The sequence below is a fragment of the Monodelphis domestica genome, chromosome 2 (genome assembly GCF_027887165.1).
Source record: "Monodelphis domestica isolate mMonDom1 chromosome 2, mMonDom1.pri, whole genome shotgun sequence".
Lineage (NCBI taxonomy): Eukaryota > Metazoa > Chordata > Mammalia > Didelphimorphia > Didelphidae > Monodelphis > Monodelphis domestica.
The window spans coordinates 42,936,897-42,953,486 of record NC_077228.1 but is presented as its reverse complement, the minus strand read 5'-3'; the positions used below and the strand labels follow the sequence as shown (position 1 = coordinate 42,953,486).

The 16,590-nt window shown below is 38.8% G+C and overlaps 1 protein-coding gene across 5 annotated transcripts in view; it reads left to right on the top strand.

Moving 5' to 3' along the window:
• The window catches only part of LOC100009738 (calcium-activated chloride channel regulator 1-like), a 51,516-nt gene extending 43,726 nt beyond the window's left edge, over window positions 1-7,790 (top strand). For 2 of the 5 annotated variants that reach the window (XM_056815388.1, XM_056815391.1), the window contains 3 exons: window positions 4,298-4,462; window positions 6,154-6,525; window positions 7,355-7,790. In XM_056815388.1, coding sequence (XP_056671366.1) covers window positions 4,298-4,462; window positions 6,154-6,525; window positions 7,355-7,743 — 926 coding nt within the window. In that variant the 3' untranslated portion in view covers window positions 7,744-7,790. The remainder of the gene's footprint in view (window positions 1-4,297; window positions 4,463-6,153; window positions 6,526-7,354) is intronic. The other 3 variants (XR_008916077.1, XM_056815389.1, XM_056815390.1) reach the window with 3 other exon arrangements.
• The last annotated feature ends 8,800 nt before the right edge of the window (window positions 7,791-16,590 follow it).

The window sequence follows — 16,590 nt, the reverse complement described above, 5'->3', positions numbered from 1 at the left end:
AACAGGATTGTACCATAATTAAAAAGAAGACATCAAGTATTTGCTTGAATACTCTCAATGAGATGGGAATCACTACTTCTGTTCCATTCATGGATTTCCTGAAAGCCAGCTTGTATGGCCCTCTCCATGATTTTCACCCATGGCCTCTGAGGCAAAGCAAACTAATCCAAATCCTCTTCTGTATTACAGGCCTTCTAATATCAGAAGAATGCTGTCATAGCCCCTCAATTGTCCCTCTTCTAGGCTAAGAATCCTCAGGCCCCTATATGAAATGATCTCCAGACCCTTTATGGAACTGATTGCCCTCCTTTTGGAGGTCTCCAACTTACCCATCTTTCCTAAAATGTATCACTCAACATTAAAAACAAGACTTTAGATTTGGTCTGAACAGAGTAAAATAATCCTCTTACTTATCCTGGACACCGTGTCTCAAAATACAGCCTCAGATTGGAGCAGCATTTTCTGCTGCCTTATTACATTTTTTTCAGGATAAGATTGTTCATTCATTTTTTCCTCTGCACTGGTTTAAAATCTTTTTCTCTACGATGCTTTTCCTCTGGACTGGAAAGTTGTCTTCTTCTTGCTGTGGCATGCTTGACTGCTGGGATCTCGTTGTCTTAAACATTATGTGTCACTATTGTTTCTTTATGGTGTAGTTTTTTAGGTTAATCAGTTTTTGTTTTCATTTCTTGTTTTCATTTCACAGTGCTATCTTTTGTGTAGCTATATTCATCTTCTATGTCTGTTACAATGGTATCAGATTTTTCTGGTTTTATGTGGGAACAGTGGAACCATGAATCTCCCCCTGAAATTTTTGAAGCTGTTGGGGTAGTAAGCAATACTTTGTGTGGTCCAGTCCATTTATGTTTGTAGCCAATTTCCTATTGAAAATTTTTAAGTATACTTTGTCTGCTGGTTTGATGTTGTGGAAACTGTAATCCATGGGTACTGTTTGTTTTATCAAGCCCATTTCATGCAACTCTGCTATTCTTGTTTGTAAAGCTTGTATATATTTTGTTAAAAGCTTATATATATTTTTTTTAATTGACAATCTTCCCCCTATCATTGCAACGTAAGCTCTTTTACAAGTCATTCCTTGCCAAATTGCATGTCCATATAGCATCTTAAATGGAGACATGTGAAGATCTCCACTGGATCTTGTTCTAAGATGGAACAGAACTAATGGTAGAATGTCATTCCATTTTTTGTTTGTTTCTGCACAAAATTTTCCTATCGATAATTTGATGTCTTTATTTAATCTCTCCACTTGCCCTGAACTTTGGGGATGATATTGTATCCAGTATGTTGCTTGTATTCCTAGATTTTTATAAATATCATTGAGTATTGATTGAGTAAAGTGACTCCCACGGTCTGAGTCCAATTTTGTGGGAATTTCAAAACTAGTTATAATTTCTTTTAATGGGATTCTGACCACAAATGCCACATTGTTCTTTTTGGCAGGAAAAACTTCTGGCCATCTAATAAGTCTGTCTAGGATGACAGGGCAATACTTAAACCTTTTGTCTTTTGGCATATTGATAAAATCTGTATGCATTCAAATGGAAAATATACTAAGGGACAACCACCTAATCTTTTGGTCTTATAAACTTCCTGATTGAACTGCATACAAATGTTACATTTTTGACAGACTCTTATGACATATGAGGATATTCCTGGTGCAGTTCAAAATCATCTCACTGAATCGATAACGGCTTGGGTTCCATAGTGTCCTATTGTTAGGGGTCTTAGAGTTACCATCTTGGATTTTAGTTTTGGTATTCTCTGTTTTTCCCTGTTGCGCCCATTAGTAGTAGTATCTTGGTAATCGAGGATGACGATTATCTTTGTGTGTTTTCATCTATGTTGTATAGATGAGTGTGCACAAAGACATTTGTGCGTGAAAGAGATTTAAGTAGAAAATTCGTTGCACAGAGATAGTCCCACTCTCTCAATGTTGGAAGGCTGGGTCCAATGGCAGTAAAAATCGTTAAAACTGGAGACTTCCTCAACTGCACTGGGTGGCCATGTTGTCCTTTGAGCTCCAACACACCCTCAGCGCTCCACAGTGCTTTGCTGCATCGTCATCTCAGCTGTTGAACCTTCTTATTGGTTTCTTCCGTATGTTCAGATGAACCAGTCTTCATATGCTGGGTGAGCAAAGCCTTGGTTCACCAGGGGTCTACGACCCGATGGCTACCTTCACAAGGTTTAGCCGGCCTGTCGAAGCCGTTGCCCAGGGTGTGGCCACTGCCACATGCTAGCAGCTACTAGGAACCACAAGTGAGAGCCCCCATTATTTGAACATAATTTGTGATTCCACTGTCTTCAGGAGATGTTTTTGAAACAGATTTAGTTGCCCCCAAGATCTTTATCCATGACTGAATTTCCCGTTCGTTGTAGGCATTAGTTATACTGTCCTGTTCAACTACTGAGAAATTCAATATATGAAGAGGTCCTTCTCTAGCTCCAAATTGTGTTGTAATGTCAGCTCTATGGTTTCCTATGGACATGTGATCTTTAGCTCCTGTGTGTGATCTGTAGGGGATTATCACCGCTTCCTTGGGCAGTCATAAGTTCTCAAGAAGTTGCATGATGACTTTGGCATATGCAATCTCTTTGCCTGCACTTGTCAAAAATCCTCTGTTTACTAAGTTCATGAATTACTGAGAATGCATACTGGTAATCTGTAAAGAAAAGGAATTGGGGGAAAATTGCATTGACATACAAATAGAGGGTACAAAAAGGAAAAAATACTAAAGAGCAGATAGAAGAAATCCAATTAGATAATGATGTCACAGAGATTAGAGAGAAAAATTTTGGAACAGTGGAACAAGATACAAAGAAAGGAGAAGGAACAGATCGGGCAATAGTCCAAGACCCAGGATAAAGAGACCTCCAGACCAACTATCACTCTCCAGACACCCCTCCCCCCACCAACTATCATTGTTGTCCATCAATTTCACTCTAACCTTCCAACTGTTGTTTGCTCCAACTCAGTGCCAGAAAATCCAGAACTTGATTCAGTTTTCCTTTCCATGCTTCTTACATAGCTGAACACAACATATACACAGAGAGGTAAATGCAAAGTATATGCATGGTAAGTTCAAAGAAATTCGGGTGTGGGAGAGGATAGGAAAATAATTAGCAAGTCTGGGGAATCTGGAAAGCCCCTGTGTAGGAGATGGGACCTGAGCCATGCTTTCAAGGAAGTGAGAGAATTCAAGAATCAAGGGACGGGAGGAAGAACATTCCAAAAATGGGGAGGAACAGGGAGGCACTTGGGCGAAGGCGAAGAAGTGAGAGATTCAAGAATTCAAGAAAGATTCAAAAATATACATACATACATACAAATATACATACATATATATACATATATATAAGGAATTGATAACAATACTCTAACATGAGGTGGAAGAGATCAACAAGTATTTTTTAGAGTTTGGGGCAGATGAAGCTCTGAGAGGACAGTTGAAGATTTTTGCACAGTGAGGTGAAGTGTTTAGATCTGTGTTTTAGAGGTGTCTATTTGGCAGCTGTGGTGTAGATTGACTGCAGAGGAATGATAATGAAGCCAGTGAGACCAATTAGGAGGCTATTATAATCATCCAAATGCCTGAATTGGTCAGTGGCTATCTGAGCAGGAAAAAAAAAAACTGATGTAAGAGATGATATAGAGTTGGAATTGATAATACTTAGCAAAAGACTGGATCTGGAGAAAAGCAAGCGACATGGGTTCAAATCCTGTCAATTATAGTTAACAGTTCTTTGTGGAAATTTCATTTATTTGATCTAAGTTTCAGTGTTCTCACTTGAATAAAGGGTATAACAATATTTCTCCTCAGGGATATGCTGATAAATGTCTAAGAATTGGTTCTCTGGGGGACAAAGTGTACACAACATACTTCTAGGTCTAATCTCCATCACATTTTTATCTAGACAATCAATAAAACGAGAAATAAAACCTTGATTGTTAGGCATTTCCATAGGGTAAATACTCACACTTAAAACTTATCAGTCAGTTATCTCTAATACAAGTTGACTTGGGCACATCAGTGTTTTATGACTTACCTGACAGAGTTGTTGGGAGATTCCAATGAGACCATATTTCTTAAATAACCTTTAAAAACTTTGAAGCATTTTAAGAATATGTGTGTCTGTGTGTCGAAATAGCATACATGTAAATCCACACCTATATGAAGAGTCTATTAGTGTCTTCCTAGGTCTAACTGTAGTTTTGAGAATTTACATATCCATTCATCATGAAGCTGAGTATTAACGCCTTTATTTCTACACTAAGGTGCTGATTCTTTCAAGAATGATGGGGTCTACTCAAGATATTTCCTAGGCTATAAAACAGATGGTCAATACAGCTTAAAAGTGAGAGCCCTGGGAAGAACAAACACCCAAAGGTCAAGATCCCAAGTGAATAGAGCCATGTACATACAAGGCTCAATAAACCAAGGTAAGGAAAACCTCTTAGCAATTAGAGCGTTTCTGCAATGAAAGCCACTGCCTCAGAAATGAGAATCGACCTCACAAGGGGTTCCCCATCACTATTAAATCTGAATACCTAAGTTTAAGTGGGCTCTTTTCACATAATGTGGTACATGGCCACTCGGGCCCATTGCAACTCTGAGATTCTGCAATTCTACAATACAGAGGTTATTTATAAAGTGCATCTTACTTTACTTCAAATATGTCTAAATTCCACAGACCTCTACAAATAAAGAAATCTGTCCCAGTGTATATATAACTGGTAGAAAAATCAGGATTTTAAGACACAAATATTCCAATATTGCCCAGACACAAATTCCTGAGTAGAAGCAGAAAGATTAGGACTAAGTATCACAATATCTCAGAACTGGAAGGGATTTCCAGTCTTGTAGTTCAACCCAATTCTGAAACAAGACTACCCCGTCTACAATATACTACATAGACTCTCTGTTTGAAAAAGTCTCTAGTGATGGAGAAATCCATTGAAAAAGTTCATTCTATATTAGAATACCTCTAACTGCTTCATATGCTCCTTTGCAACTTTGGGGTTGTAGCTTCTTTTTACCCTCATTGAGCAAAATAAGGTCAATTTTTGACATGTCCCTCTTACCCACCAACAGGAAGAGAACAGGAAATTATTAACACAAACTAGCAGAAAAAATGGGCAAAGGAAGATCTGCCATTGATGATGGCATGGCCAATATAAGGTTTCTAAGCAAGATGAAAGTGGATCGTATGGATATTCAGAACATAATAAATGATGCTGAACTGTCCCTGAGAATACTGGAAATCACTTATTCTAGAGGTCATGCCCCAGAATAATTATTCCAAGCAATTGATTTTTAACAAATCGTTACTTCCTTGAAATTCCATGGAGTTCATCAGCCATATTGCTGTATTTGCTTCAGAGCCAATGCAGCCATCAATAGAAATCTTCTCCCTTGGTCAAAAGTTGTGGGGGCTGAAGTGTAATAGGGTATGGTAAAACAGTGGACAAGAGTCTAATAATAACTACAGCTATATCAGGGGACCTGGTAGCTCATCTTCCCTAGAGTTCTGCCCCATGGGAGTTAAGGGAGAATGTAGATTACAACCTAGCAATGGTAGTGTGGGATTGGATGTGCCATATGGTGGAGCAGTATGGTGGAGAGACAAGAGATGTAGAGACAGTAGACTATGTGGAAGAAATGAGTCCTCGCAAGAAGAAAGGACATCCATGTGGGAAAGAAATATGTCCTCTGGATATCAGCATTCTGGGCCAACAAACTGCTTGTCCCATACTATGAATGGCTTTGCTTATAAGAAAAGTTATTTTGTATGTAGAAAGATAAAGGGCAAAATAGTAATAACTGCTAACATTTATTTAATGCTTTCTGTGTGCCAGTAGCTTTACAAATATTATTTCATTGTATTCTCACAACTCTGGGAAATAAATGCTATTATTAACCCCTTTTTACAGTTAAAGAAGCTGAGGCAGATAGAGGTTTAGTGATTTGCCCAGGGTCACACAGCTGGTGTCTGAAGCTACATTAGAGCTCAGTTGGGCCCAAGTCCCAGCTCACCTCCGTTCTGAGATAACAAATGACAAAAATTCATAGCAATTGTGTGGAACTGACCATCAAAGGCAAGATTATTGGCATATTTTTTTTTTCCCTACAGCAGGTCAAATCCAAGTTAATAAACCAAAACCTACAGTTGGTCCATTTATATCTCAAACTGGTTTTAATGTAGTATCCTCAGGAGGTTCGTTTTACGTATCAAATGTTCCCAGTTCTCAGCCTTCTAAGCCTTCCCAGCCTTCTCAGCCTTCCCAGCCATCTCGGCCTTCCCAGCCATCTCGGCCTTCCCAGCCATCTCGGCCTTCCCGGCCATCTCGGCCTTCCCGGCCTTCCCGGCCTTCCCAGCCTGATGTGCTTGATACGCCTGATGTATTCCCGCCAAGTCGAATCAGGGACCTAGATGCTAGTGTTGAAAAAGGTCACATTCGTCTGACCTGGACAGCCCCCGGGGATGACTTTGATACAGGACGAGGTAAGTGCCCCATTCCGTTTGGATTCAGAACCAAGGAGACACACTGGCAATACAGAAAAGTAGAAAACCCACAAAATGAAGGCTGGGCTATGAAGAACAAAATTAACAGATCCAGAAAACAGTGATTTAAAAACCAATTATTTGGCTAACTGAACAGATCTGATTTGAGGATGAGTTATTCCAGAACTCTGAAACAAACAGTTGAGGTTAGCTGAGCCCTGAAAAATAAAAGTTTAACTTGGAAAACTGCTAAGGAAATAATTCAGCGATATATCTCTTAGCACATCAGAGCAGATGTGTGGGAAAGGTCTGAGAGGGGATACAGATGACCATGATTGGAGAATTACACACTCTAGTAGGCCTGTGCCCTTTCCTAGGTTATAGCTTTGAAGATACAGAGCAATGGAGGCTTTTGGGGTAACTCTAACAACTACTTACAGGTGGGCATCCCAGCCCAATTCAGTTCTGTTAGGTCCTAGCAGGGACTTCTAAACATTAAACACTGCCTCTACACACAGGGAGATATTTTTCCTCTGGCCAGTCAAATGGACCAAAGGCTAGATCCAGTTCTACTTAAAGGGAACTTAAGGTCAAATTCCCTGGCCAATGAAGAGTTTTCAGCTAGTCCGTATTTACTACTAGTCTATATGGTAGATTCAAGTACTTTTGAGGTACATTTAAGATTCAGTTTCCCTCGAAACAAGTAATTCTTGCTTAGTTTGACCACTTGGCTTATTTCTGGACTCTGTTTAACAAACTTCCCAGTGAATAATACCCTGTGTGCCCTGTATGGTCTATGGTCCTGAACTAACAATCTCTTCTCTTTTAGCTGATCGGTATATTATAAGAATGAGCAAAGATTTACCTACCCTAAGCTCATACTTTGATTCTGCTCTTCAAGTGAATACTGATAACCTCATTCCAAATTATGCCAACTCCAAGGAAGTCTTCGTGTTCAAACCAAAAGGCCTCAGAATAGAAAATGGCACCGTCATCTATCTGGCTATTAAGGCTGTTGATAAAGCCAACTTGATGTCTCCCATCTCCAACATTGCTCAAGTATATATGTTCACTAGTTCTCCAAAAGATCAAAATGATTCCAGTCCTGGTACTAGCATTTCAATAATAGTGCTATCTGTGGTTGGCATCCTTGTAGCTATTGCTATCATTGCATGTGTCATAGTGTATCTTTTGAGCAATACAAGAACACAAGACTAAAGATGGAATAATTATAATATCAGTACAAAATAAAAGGATTCTCTGAATTTTGTAGACTACTTATAAATTTGTACATAAACTTAAAGCAAACTATGCGGTTAACATTAAATGAATAAATGGATTAACTAAAACATTTGAAAATGTATTGAAAATAAATATATAAACATATAGTCACTTCATTTATTAGCTGATAATTTTATTTTACAGGAAATAACATTAATTTTTCATATTTGTGCCTGAAGGTATATGTGTGTGTGGATTAGAAGTGATGTAGGAATTAAGAAATAAAATGATAACTAATCTGAAGACAGGAGATAAATGCTAAATAATTGTTCTCTTTGCTGAGTTCACTAGGACAGTTTTGAAGAAACTGGGAATTATTTGGAAGTTAAAAAGGGGGTGTTTCAGCCAAGGAAGCCATGAATAGAATACCTGTAATAGGAAGAAACTGCCCTCCCTCCCAAATGGGCCAATCATTGAATTTGCTTTATCCCCAAATCTACTGGAGCAGTTGGATTCCTGGTAATCTTCTCACTGTGTACCAGCAAAGTCAGACTGACAAAATAACTATATAAAGGAAAGTAGGTATTTTAATGGAAATTATCAGAATAAAGCAACAGAATCAAAAGGTAGCATGGAGTATGGAAGAAGTTCAGAATTAGTGAATCAGGGGAATCCTGATTCACAAGGGTCCTTACACCTGAACTATAAGAGGAAGGAAATCCATGCCCTTAAACTGGTAGCTTATTTGAGTAGTACTCCTGTACTAGTGAGAACAAGGTGAGAAAGGGACTCATTCTCCTACTTCCCATCGAAACGGCTTCTATCTGTGACATCACAGTGGAAGGCAAATTTGGGGGCTCCTTATAATAAATACTCTCTAAACATACACAGGTGAGTCTTATGTAGATAGACACTGAGTCCATAAATAAGCCACACTCAAAGCTTCTAGACACAAAGTTGCTAAATGCCGAAATTTGTTCCCACTGGCACTGAAAATCGAAACAGACTTTAATCCTATCAAATAACCGAGAAGTTCCATTATTATGATGAATTGGAGGCAACTGAGAACACAGTTGAGAGAGAGCTCAGGGCATGGAATCAGGAAAAACTGAGCTCAAGTCCTGCCTCAGACACTTCCCAGCTGTGTGACTGGCCAAGTCTCTTAGCCTCTGTTCATCTTGATTTCTTCATCTGAAAAACTGAGCCTAATAATAGCATCTATCTCCCAGGTTTCTTCAGAGGACCCAATGAGATAATACCTATAAAGCACTTGGAAGCACTATATAAATGTTAGCTATAGCTACAGCTAAATGAATAACTCACTTACATAGTATCTTAACCTTTGCTAATAGTTGAAAGAGAAGCATATTTTAGAATAATCAATAATAGTTTCAATTCTATATTATCAGAATATGATAAAGTAAGAATAAGATAAACAAATCACAGAGTTGACCACTGAATAAATCTGGTTTACCATAAGGTTAATAGCTATGAAATCAAAGAACCTAGATTCCAATGCATTCTAACTAGACCACTCTCTGCTCGGCCTTGCACAAATATCTTCACCTCTTTGAGCCTTCAACTTTCTAATCTGTAAAATGAGGGGATGGGCAGTTTCGAATAGATAGTGCTAAATCGTAAAGTACCATAAACGACCATTGTAGTAGTTCCAATTTGGTGTTTAATTGGGAATTTAAATTATATTCTTTTTCAAGTTTTTTAAATTGCATTCTTAGTTCACTGACCTGTTCTTTCTCTTGCTGGTATAAGCATTCAGTTATACATCTTCTTCTAATTACTGCCTTTGCCTCATTATTATCATTCTCTTTAATGAAACTACTTATTTGGTCTTTAACCCTCTCATCCCTTAGGATCAAGTTATTTAGCCTTCAGTTAGTTTTTACTTTGTATTTCCATGGTCCCCAATTCTATACACAATTTTTATTATGGTCTAGAAAGGATGCATTCATAGTTATGCTTTTCTACATCTAACTATGATGTTTCCATGTCCTGATAAATGGCTGACTTTTGTGAAAGTACCATGGCCTACTGAGAAGGTATTTTCCTTTTCTGGCAGATTGAGTGCAGCATTTCAATAGCACGATCTTTCAGGATTTTAAGTAGTTCACCTGGAATTTTGTCTCCTCCCCTAGCCTAACTGTTAGCAATGCTTCCTAAAAGGTCACTTGCCTTCATTCTCTCTAGAGCAGTAGCCACACCACTATGGTTATTGGTGATCTTCCTTGAATAATTCTTCCCTATGTTCCTGCCATCTCTTCTTAACCTCTTTGGTTTCCGTTCAGTCCCGATCATTTTTGCCTCTTATCATGCCCATTTTTGCATGAAACGTTCCCTTGATTTTCTTGAAGAGATTTCTTGTCTTTTCCATTCTATTATTTCTTCTATTTCTTTGCATTGCTCACTTCAGAAAACTTCCTTCTCTCTCCTTGCTAGTCTCTGGAATTCTACTTTCAGTTGAGTATATCTTTCTGTGTGGAGTAGAATGGGGGGGGGCTCATTCTCTCATGAATCACTCTAATGAGCAGATAAGAGACTTTGTAAGATGCTGGCAGAGCTCATGTGGCTTATTCAGGAGGGGGCTGGGGGGCATAGAGTAAGGGAGCACTATCTGGAGAGAAATCTCAGAAGCAATGCCCTCAGGGGAGAGTGGGGTGGGGAGGGGAGAGAGCAGGAGGAGAGCAGGAGAGAGAGTGTGTGAGGGAGTGAGGGAATGACCTCTGTCTGGAGACACCTCTCAGAAGCAATGGCCATTGATGCTCAAATTTTCTCAGAATTTCTAGCGATTCAACACAATACCTTCTCCTCTTTCCCACCATCTGTGTGTGACATAATGCTTTTCTTTGTCTTATTTTTTATCTTGTTTTCCTCTATCCTCCTTAAGTTTTCCCAACACTTCCAAGTTATGGAAATTTCCTTAAAATATGGAAAATTCCTTAAGGTTGCAATTTCTCAGTTGCATCAAAACTTAGACTTGTTCAGGCTGAAACATTTAGGACATGTAGTCAAGATTATAACTTATAAGTTTAAGATTTCTCTCATGGAAATTAGGACACCCAAAATCTTTCCCACAGGAACCAAAAGAAGGAGGGGCATCTCTTAGTCATATTAGAAAAGAGTATGTTAAAGGTCTATATTTAGGTATGAATATATATGAAATTGCTTGGGGAGGGGGATCTCTCTACTCTTCATAAGGAGAGACTGATATCTCCCTAGAAAAGGGCACCTAACTCACTAATTTTCTATAGGAAGTTGCCAATCTATGATTATTAATGTATACTGGGGAATAATGCACAATTCCATCCCATACATTTCCTTTCTCCTTTCAGTTTCTTGTACTTGCTTTTCTCATCCATTATAAAGCATCATCAGAAAGCTATTTTGGTTTCTTGCTCTTCTTTTCCTTTGGAATGTTTTCTGTTGCTGCTTCCCATACAATATTGTGAACTTCTGGCCACAGTTCCTTAGTGTGATAGAGACAGGAAGAGAAAGAGAGGTTTTGCAGGACAAGCCAAGATGCAAGAGGCAAGGATGGGGACCTGTCTGTCAATCAGGAAGAAGGTTCCAGACAGAATGTTCCCAGGAGGAGGAGAGGCAGTTGAGCCTGACTGGAAGAGAAGAAGCTGAGAACTGGTCCCAGTTAGCTTCTGTCCATGACCTTGTAGGGCTGGCTTGGTTTGGGGCTTTCTGATCAAGGGGAAACCTCTACACTCTCTGAGATTTGACTGACCAAGAGTTGGAGGAAAGCCATGCTGAAGGAGAGATTTTTTTTGGTGGCTTGGTGAAAAAGAAGATTTTCAACAGCTCTCCTTCATCCATCTTTCTAACTGTCTCTCTGTCACAGTTTGTGACTAGACTGCTCTCTCAAACCCTCAATTTGCCCTCATTTTAGATTAGGGACATCCTCATCCCTCTTACCTCAGTTTCCAGTCATGTTATCCCAATAAACCCCCTGACTTGAAATGGAAAAGAAAAGAGTACCTTTATAGTTCACTCAGGGGGGAGGGAAGAAGCCAAAGGCTTCAAGAAGAACTGGGAGGTGAGGGAGGCAGGAAGGAGAGGGTTGGAAAATGGAGGGAGTGAAAAGGAGGAGGTGGTTAGGAAATAGATTGATCCATCAGTCATTGGTAGGGATCAGTAGGCATTCCTCAGAGCAGTCCCCCTGTGTGGCAGCTTCCCTGTACTAGCATCCCTCAGCATTTCTCATTCCTACCATCCATCACGAATAAGCAGCTTCAGGTTCCCTTAGCAGCTCTCTCTATTCATGAGCCAGAGTACAGGAGTCATTGCATCAAGAAACATTTTCATCAGTTTACATTCTCTATTTCATTAGGTATTTTAATTACTACATCTAATTCCTTAAATCTTTATATGAGGTATTATTTAGGTCAAACGTGAACAGACTGATGGTTTTCCCTTCTTTCTTTCATTTAAATATGAGTTTTGCCATAAGGAGTTCCTTATTTGAGTCACAGTCAGTTTCAGGTTTTGTTTTTAATGACTATATGTTAACTGTGGAAAAGAAATCTTTACAAAGTAAAACTGGCCAAATGGAAAAGGGGATACAAAAAGTTCACTCACAAAAATCAAGCTGTAAAAATCAGAAAGGGGCAAGTGGAAGTTAATGATTCTATGAGACATCAAGGAACAACTATAGTAAAAAGAATGAAAAAATACAATAAAATGTGAAATAGCTCAGTGGTAAAACAAATAACCTGGAAAATAAATCCCAGAGAGATAATCTAAAAATTATTGTACTATCTAAAAGCCATTGTCAAAATAAAAAAAATGAGTTTACACATTATCTTTCAAGAAATTATCATGGAAAACTGCCCTGATATTATATAACCAGAGTGTAAAAATAGAAATAGAAAGAGTCCACCAATCATCTCCTAAAAGATATCTCCTAGGAATATTATAGTCAAATTCCAGAAGTTCAACTTAAAAATGAAAATATTGAAAGCAGGCAAAAAGAAACAATTCAGATATTGTAGAGCCACAGTCAGGATAACATAAGATTTAGTTCTTTCTACAATAAAGGATCAGAGAACCTAGACTATTCCCGATAGCAAAGGAAGTAGGACTTAAACCAAGAATCACTTATTTAGCACCACTGAGCATAATCCTTCAGGGATAAGAAAACAAAAGCAAACACAGGTATTCAATTAAACAGAGGACTTTCAAACATTCCTGATGAAAAGATGTGAACTGAATGGAAATTTAACTCTCAAATACAAGATTCAAGTGAAGCATAAAAGATTAACAGGAAAGAGAAATTGAAAAAGACATTCCTTAAGGTAAATTTTTTTAATATACCTAAATAATAAAATGATTCTTTTAACACCTGAAAAATTATAATTATTAGAATAGTTAGGAATATTCATAGACAGAGGGCAAAGTTGTGAGTTGAATATGATGGGATGGGATCTAAAAAAATTAAATTAAGGGGCAAGAAAGAGGAATCAATTAGGAGACTAGGAAGAGGAAATAGAATGAAGTAAATTATCTCACATATAAAAGTCATGGAAGAGTTTTTAAAGGGAAGGGGAAGAAAGGAAGGTGAGGATGGGAGCATGTGAACCCTACTCTCATCAAAATTGGATCAATGAGGGAAGAACATACACCATAAATTGGTTACATACAGAAAAGTAGGAAGATAAGAAGATAAGAGATAGAGAATGGGGCTGATAGAAAAGAGGACAAATTTTGGGAGATGGTAGTCAGAAACTAAACAGAGGGAAATAGGACTGAGAATAATACACAGTAATCATAATGGCACAAAAAATTCTTTATAAGTCTTTCAAATAAAGGCTTCATTTCTTAAATACATAGAGAAAAAGACTATAAGTCATTCTGTAATGTCCAGTTCTGGTTCTGATTCCAAGGAGGACACACACACAGAGGAATGCAATCCACAAAAGGTACTTTTATTAACCAAACTATAGCTTGAGGCTCAGCACCAAAAGTGCTGGCCTTGGGTCTTGGGCTTTCAGGCTTTTTATACACTTCTAGCGTAGGGGGAGTACAGAGGAATTCCTGGGCTGGGGAGGAGTGAACAGGTACTCCTGGGGCTGGGGTCCTTATCAGTTCCTTGGATATGTCATGAGGGGGAAGGACAAGAATTCCTGAAGCCAGGGTCCTTATGGCTCCTTTTAACATATGGTCTGGCCGGTCAGCTCAGTGAACCCTGAGATAATATGTTCTTGTGAAACCTGGGATAACATAACCTTGTGAAACATAAATAAGGATATGTCATTCTTAGCTCTTGGGACAAGGGTCCATTAGGGTATCATCTGGGTTGCAAGTTCCCATGATATTAATCTGTTTCTTCATTCGCCACTTCTTTTAGGACCATGAGTAACCTTACTCATGGGTACAATATTCTCATAGGGGCATGGATGTCATTTAGGGGCAGGTATTGCTACCTTAGGACCACAAGTTAGGCTGTTTTAGTGCGCTCCTTTACAAAGCCACAAGTCCACGGGGATTTGTGAAAGAATCCCTAACTAGACCTGTGTGATCTGCATCTAGAGCAGCACAGTGTCTACCCTGCTGGAGGAATAGAAGATCTAGCCCTCTCCAATTAAGACCTTTGCTGTTATAGCTTGGTTGGAGTCTATGGAAGCTTTAGCTACATAGGGGAGGTCAACCCTGAGGATGGACACAACCATTGGGCACCTTTGGGTGGGAGAAGGTATTTACTGTTGCTAGGAGTCACAAGGATATAAGGGAACAGAAGAATTTATCTGACAATAGTCTCCCCGAATTTCTGGGAGTCATCTCCCCTCTCTCCAAATATCTAAGGGAAAAGGGGCAATGGTCTCAGGTTTCTGTAGCTTCTTCAGAGCAGAGCTGAGAATTGTTGTAGAGTTGTCCCTGTCTACTGTTAGGAGAGAGAGGTATTGACTATAGGCAATGTCCAGGGCTTTAGGGGCCTGTCCTTAGTGCATGCATGGGTCCTAGGTAGGTGGGGAACAGCTTGGAGATCTGAAGGATGTCCTGTAACTGCTTCCCCTGATTGGCAGACAGGTCACAAGGGGGAGAGTCAGCTCCTAAGAGAGAAGTGTAGAAACCAGGACTAGGGCAAAAACTAGAACACCAGATAGAAACAGAGAAAATTAGTACAATAGCAATTGGCATTACACATTTGCATTTGGGTAGCTTAGCCAACAGACTTTTTCAGAAATCATCCTCTGACAGGAATAGATGCCTGAGTTGAAAGAATATCCTTTTGCAAAGAACACATTAACTATAACCATCTATATACACTTGAGTAACAATATTTTATGGATGTATTGCTTACCTTAGATTCTGGAAGAAATTCAAAAAAACTTTGAGCTATAGATTCAAGCTCAAAGTCCAAACTTCAACTGTGGAAAATTAAGGCTACAAATACAAGTCATCTATGAATAAACCTCACCTACATCTCAATGTATGTTCCCTAACAATTTAAGAATTTTCAATTATTAAGGTTGTTTGAGGCAATGGAAACTATAATATTACAATTTGCATTATGTGCTAATTATAGGAAAAGGCAGGGAAAAGATTTCCTCATGTCACAAAGGACAAAGTAAGTGGTTTCATGTAGCAGCTGTAAAGATTAAAATTTAGGAATATGGGGAGACTGAGGCAGGTAGAAATTTGTTTCTCTCTACAAGGAGTATTATATTTTTTAGAGGTTTATTAAGGAGTAAGGATTAAAGAAAATACAGGATTAAGAAAAAATACATGCCTAGGTCAGAGGCCTAGACAAAAAAACTTCACATCATGCAAGAGACACCTCTGCTCCAAAACGGAAGTCCAAAAGAAGGAAAAAGAGCCAGAAGAGACCCAAAACCTTTGTCACCAGCATAAATCCTTCCTCAATCTCGACCCACCTCAGAATTCCCGTGAGATTACAAAGCATTTTGGGGAAGTAGAGCAAAGGCTTGTGGGGATTGTAGTCCAGAGTTCAAGTCCATTTTTTACACAGCCTAGATATTCAGAAGAGGTCCATTCCCAGGTGACACCAGAACATGCCTCTGTACCATCCCAGGACATTCTCTGTCCTTGGTGTGCTTTGTAACCATTAAATCCCAGAAGCCCTAATCGAAATAATCAACAACTTTAGCAAAGTTGCAGGATACAAAATAAACCCGCATAAGTCATCAGCATTTCTATATATTTCCAACACAGCTCATCAGCAAGAACTAGAAAGAGAAATCCCATTCAAAATCACCCTAGACAAAATAAAATACCTAGGAATCTACCTCCCGAGACAAACACAGGAACTATATGAACACAACTACAAAACACTCTCCACACAACTAAAACTACACTTGAACAATTAGAAAAACATTAACTGCTCATGGGTAGTGTTAGATTTAAAATAGTTTTGAGTGTTAAATAGTTGTAGATAAGAGAGTGGGAGCCATAAACTGTGATAATTAAAATGTTTGGGAGCAAGGGAAATATATATATCAATTATGACTGCTGAAATATGTTTTCTACTGTGTCTTGGTTTTATATAAATATAAGATGGTCGCCAGGGAATATATTCCCAATTTATGAATATGCCCAAGCCAACTGGGTTTTATAGAGAAATTTAATTTATAATACACTGATTAATCAATAGAAAAAGAGAGAAAGGAAGAAAGGAATAAGAATGAATAAATCAGTCAGTTGGTTTATCACTCATCCAAGATCTCTCTAGGTAAGGCTTCTCATGCCAACCTCAGGCTCCACCTTCAAGAGAGCCCCCTTTCAAGAAATGTTTCCAGAGAATTCTCCTCCTTCGGAGTCAGCCTTCTCTCCTGGTCCTCCCACAGAGCAACCTCCTCAGTCCTC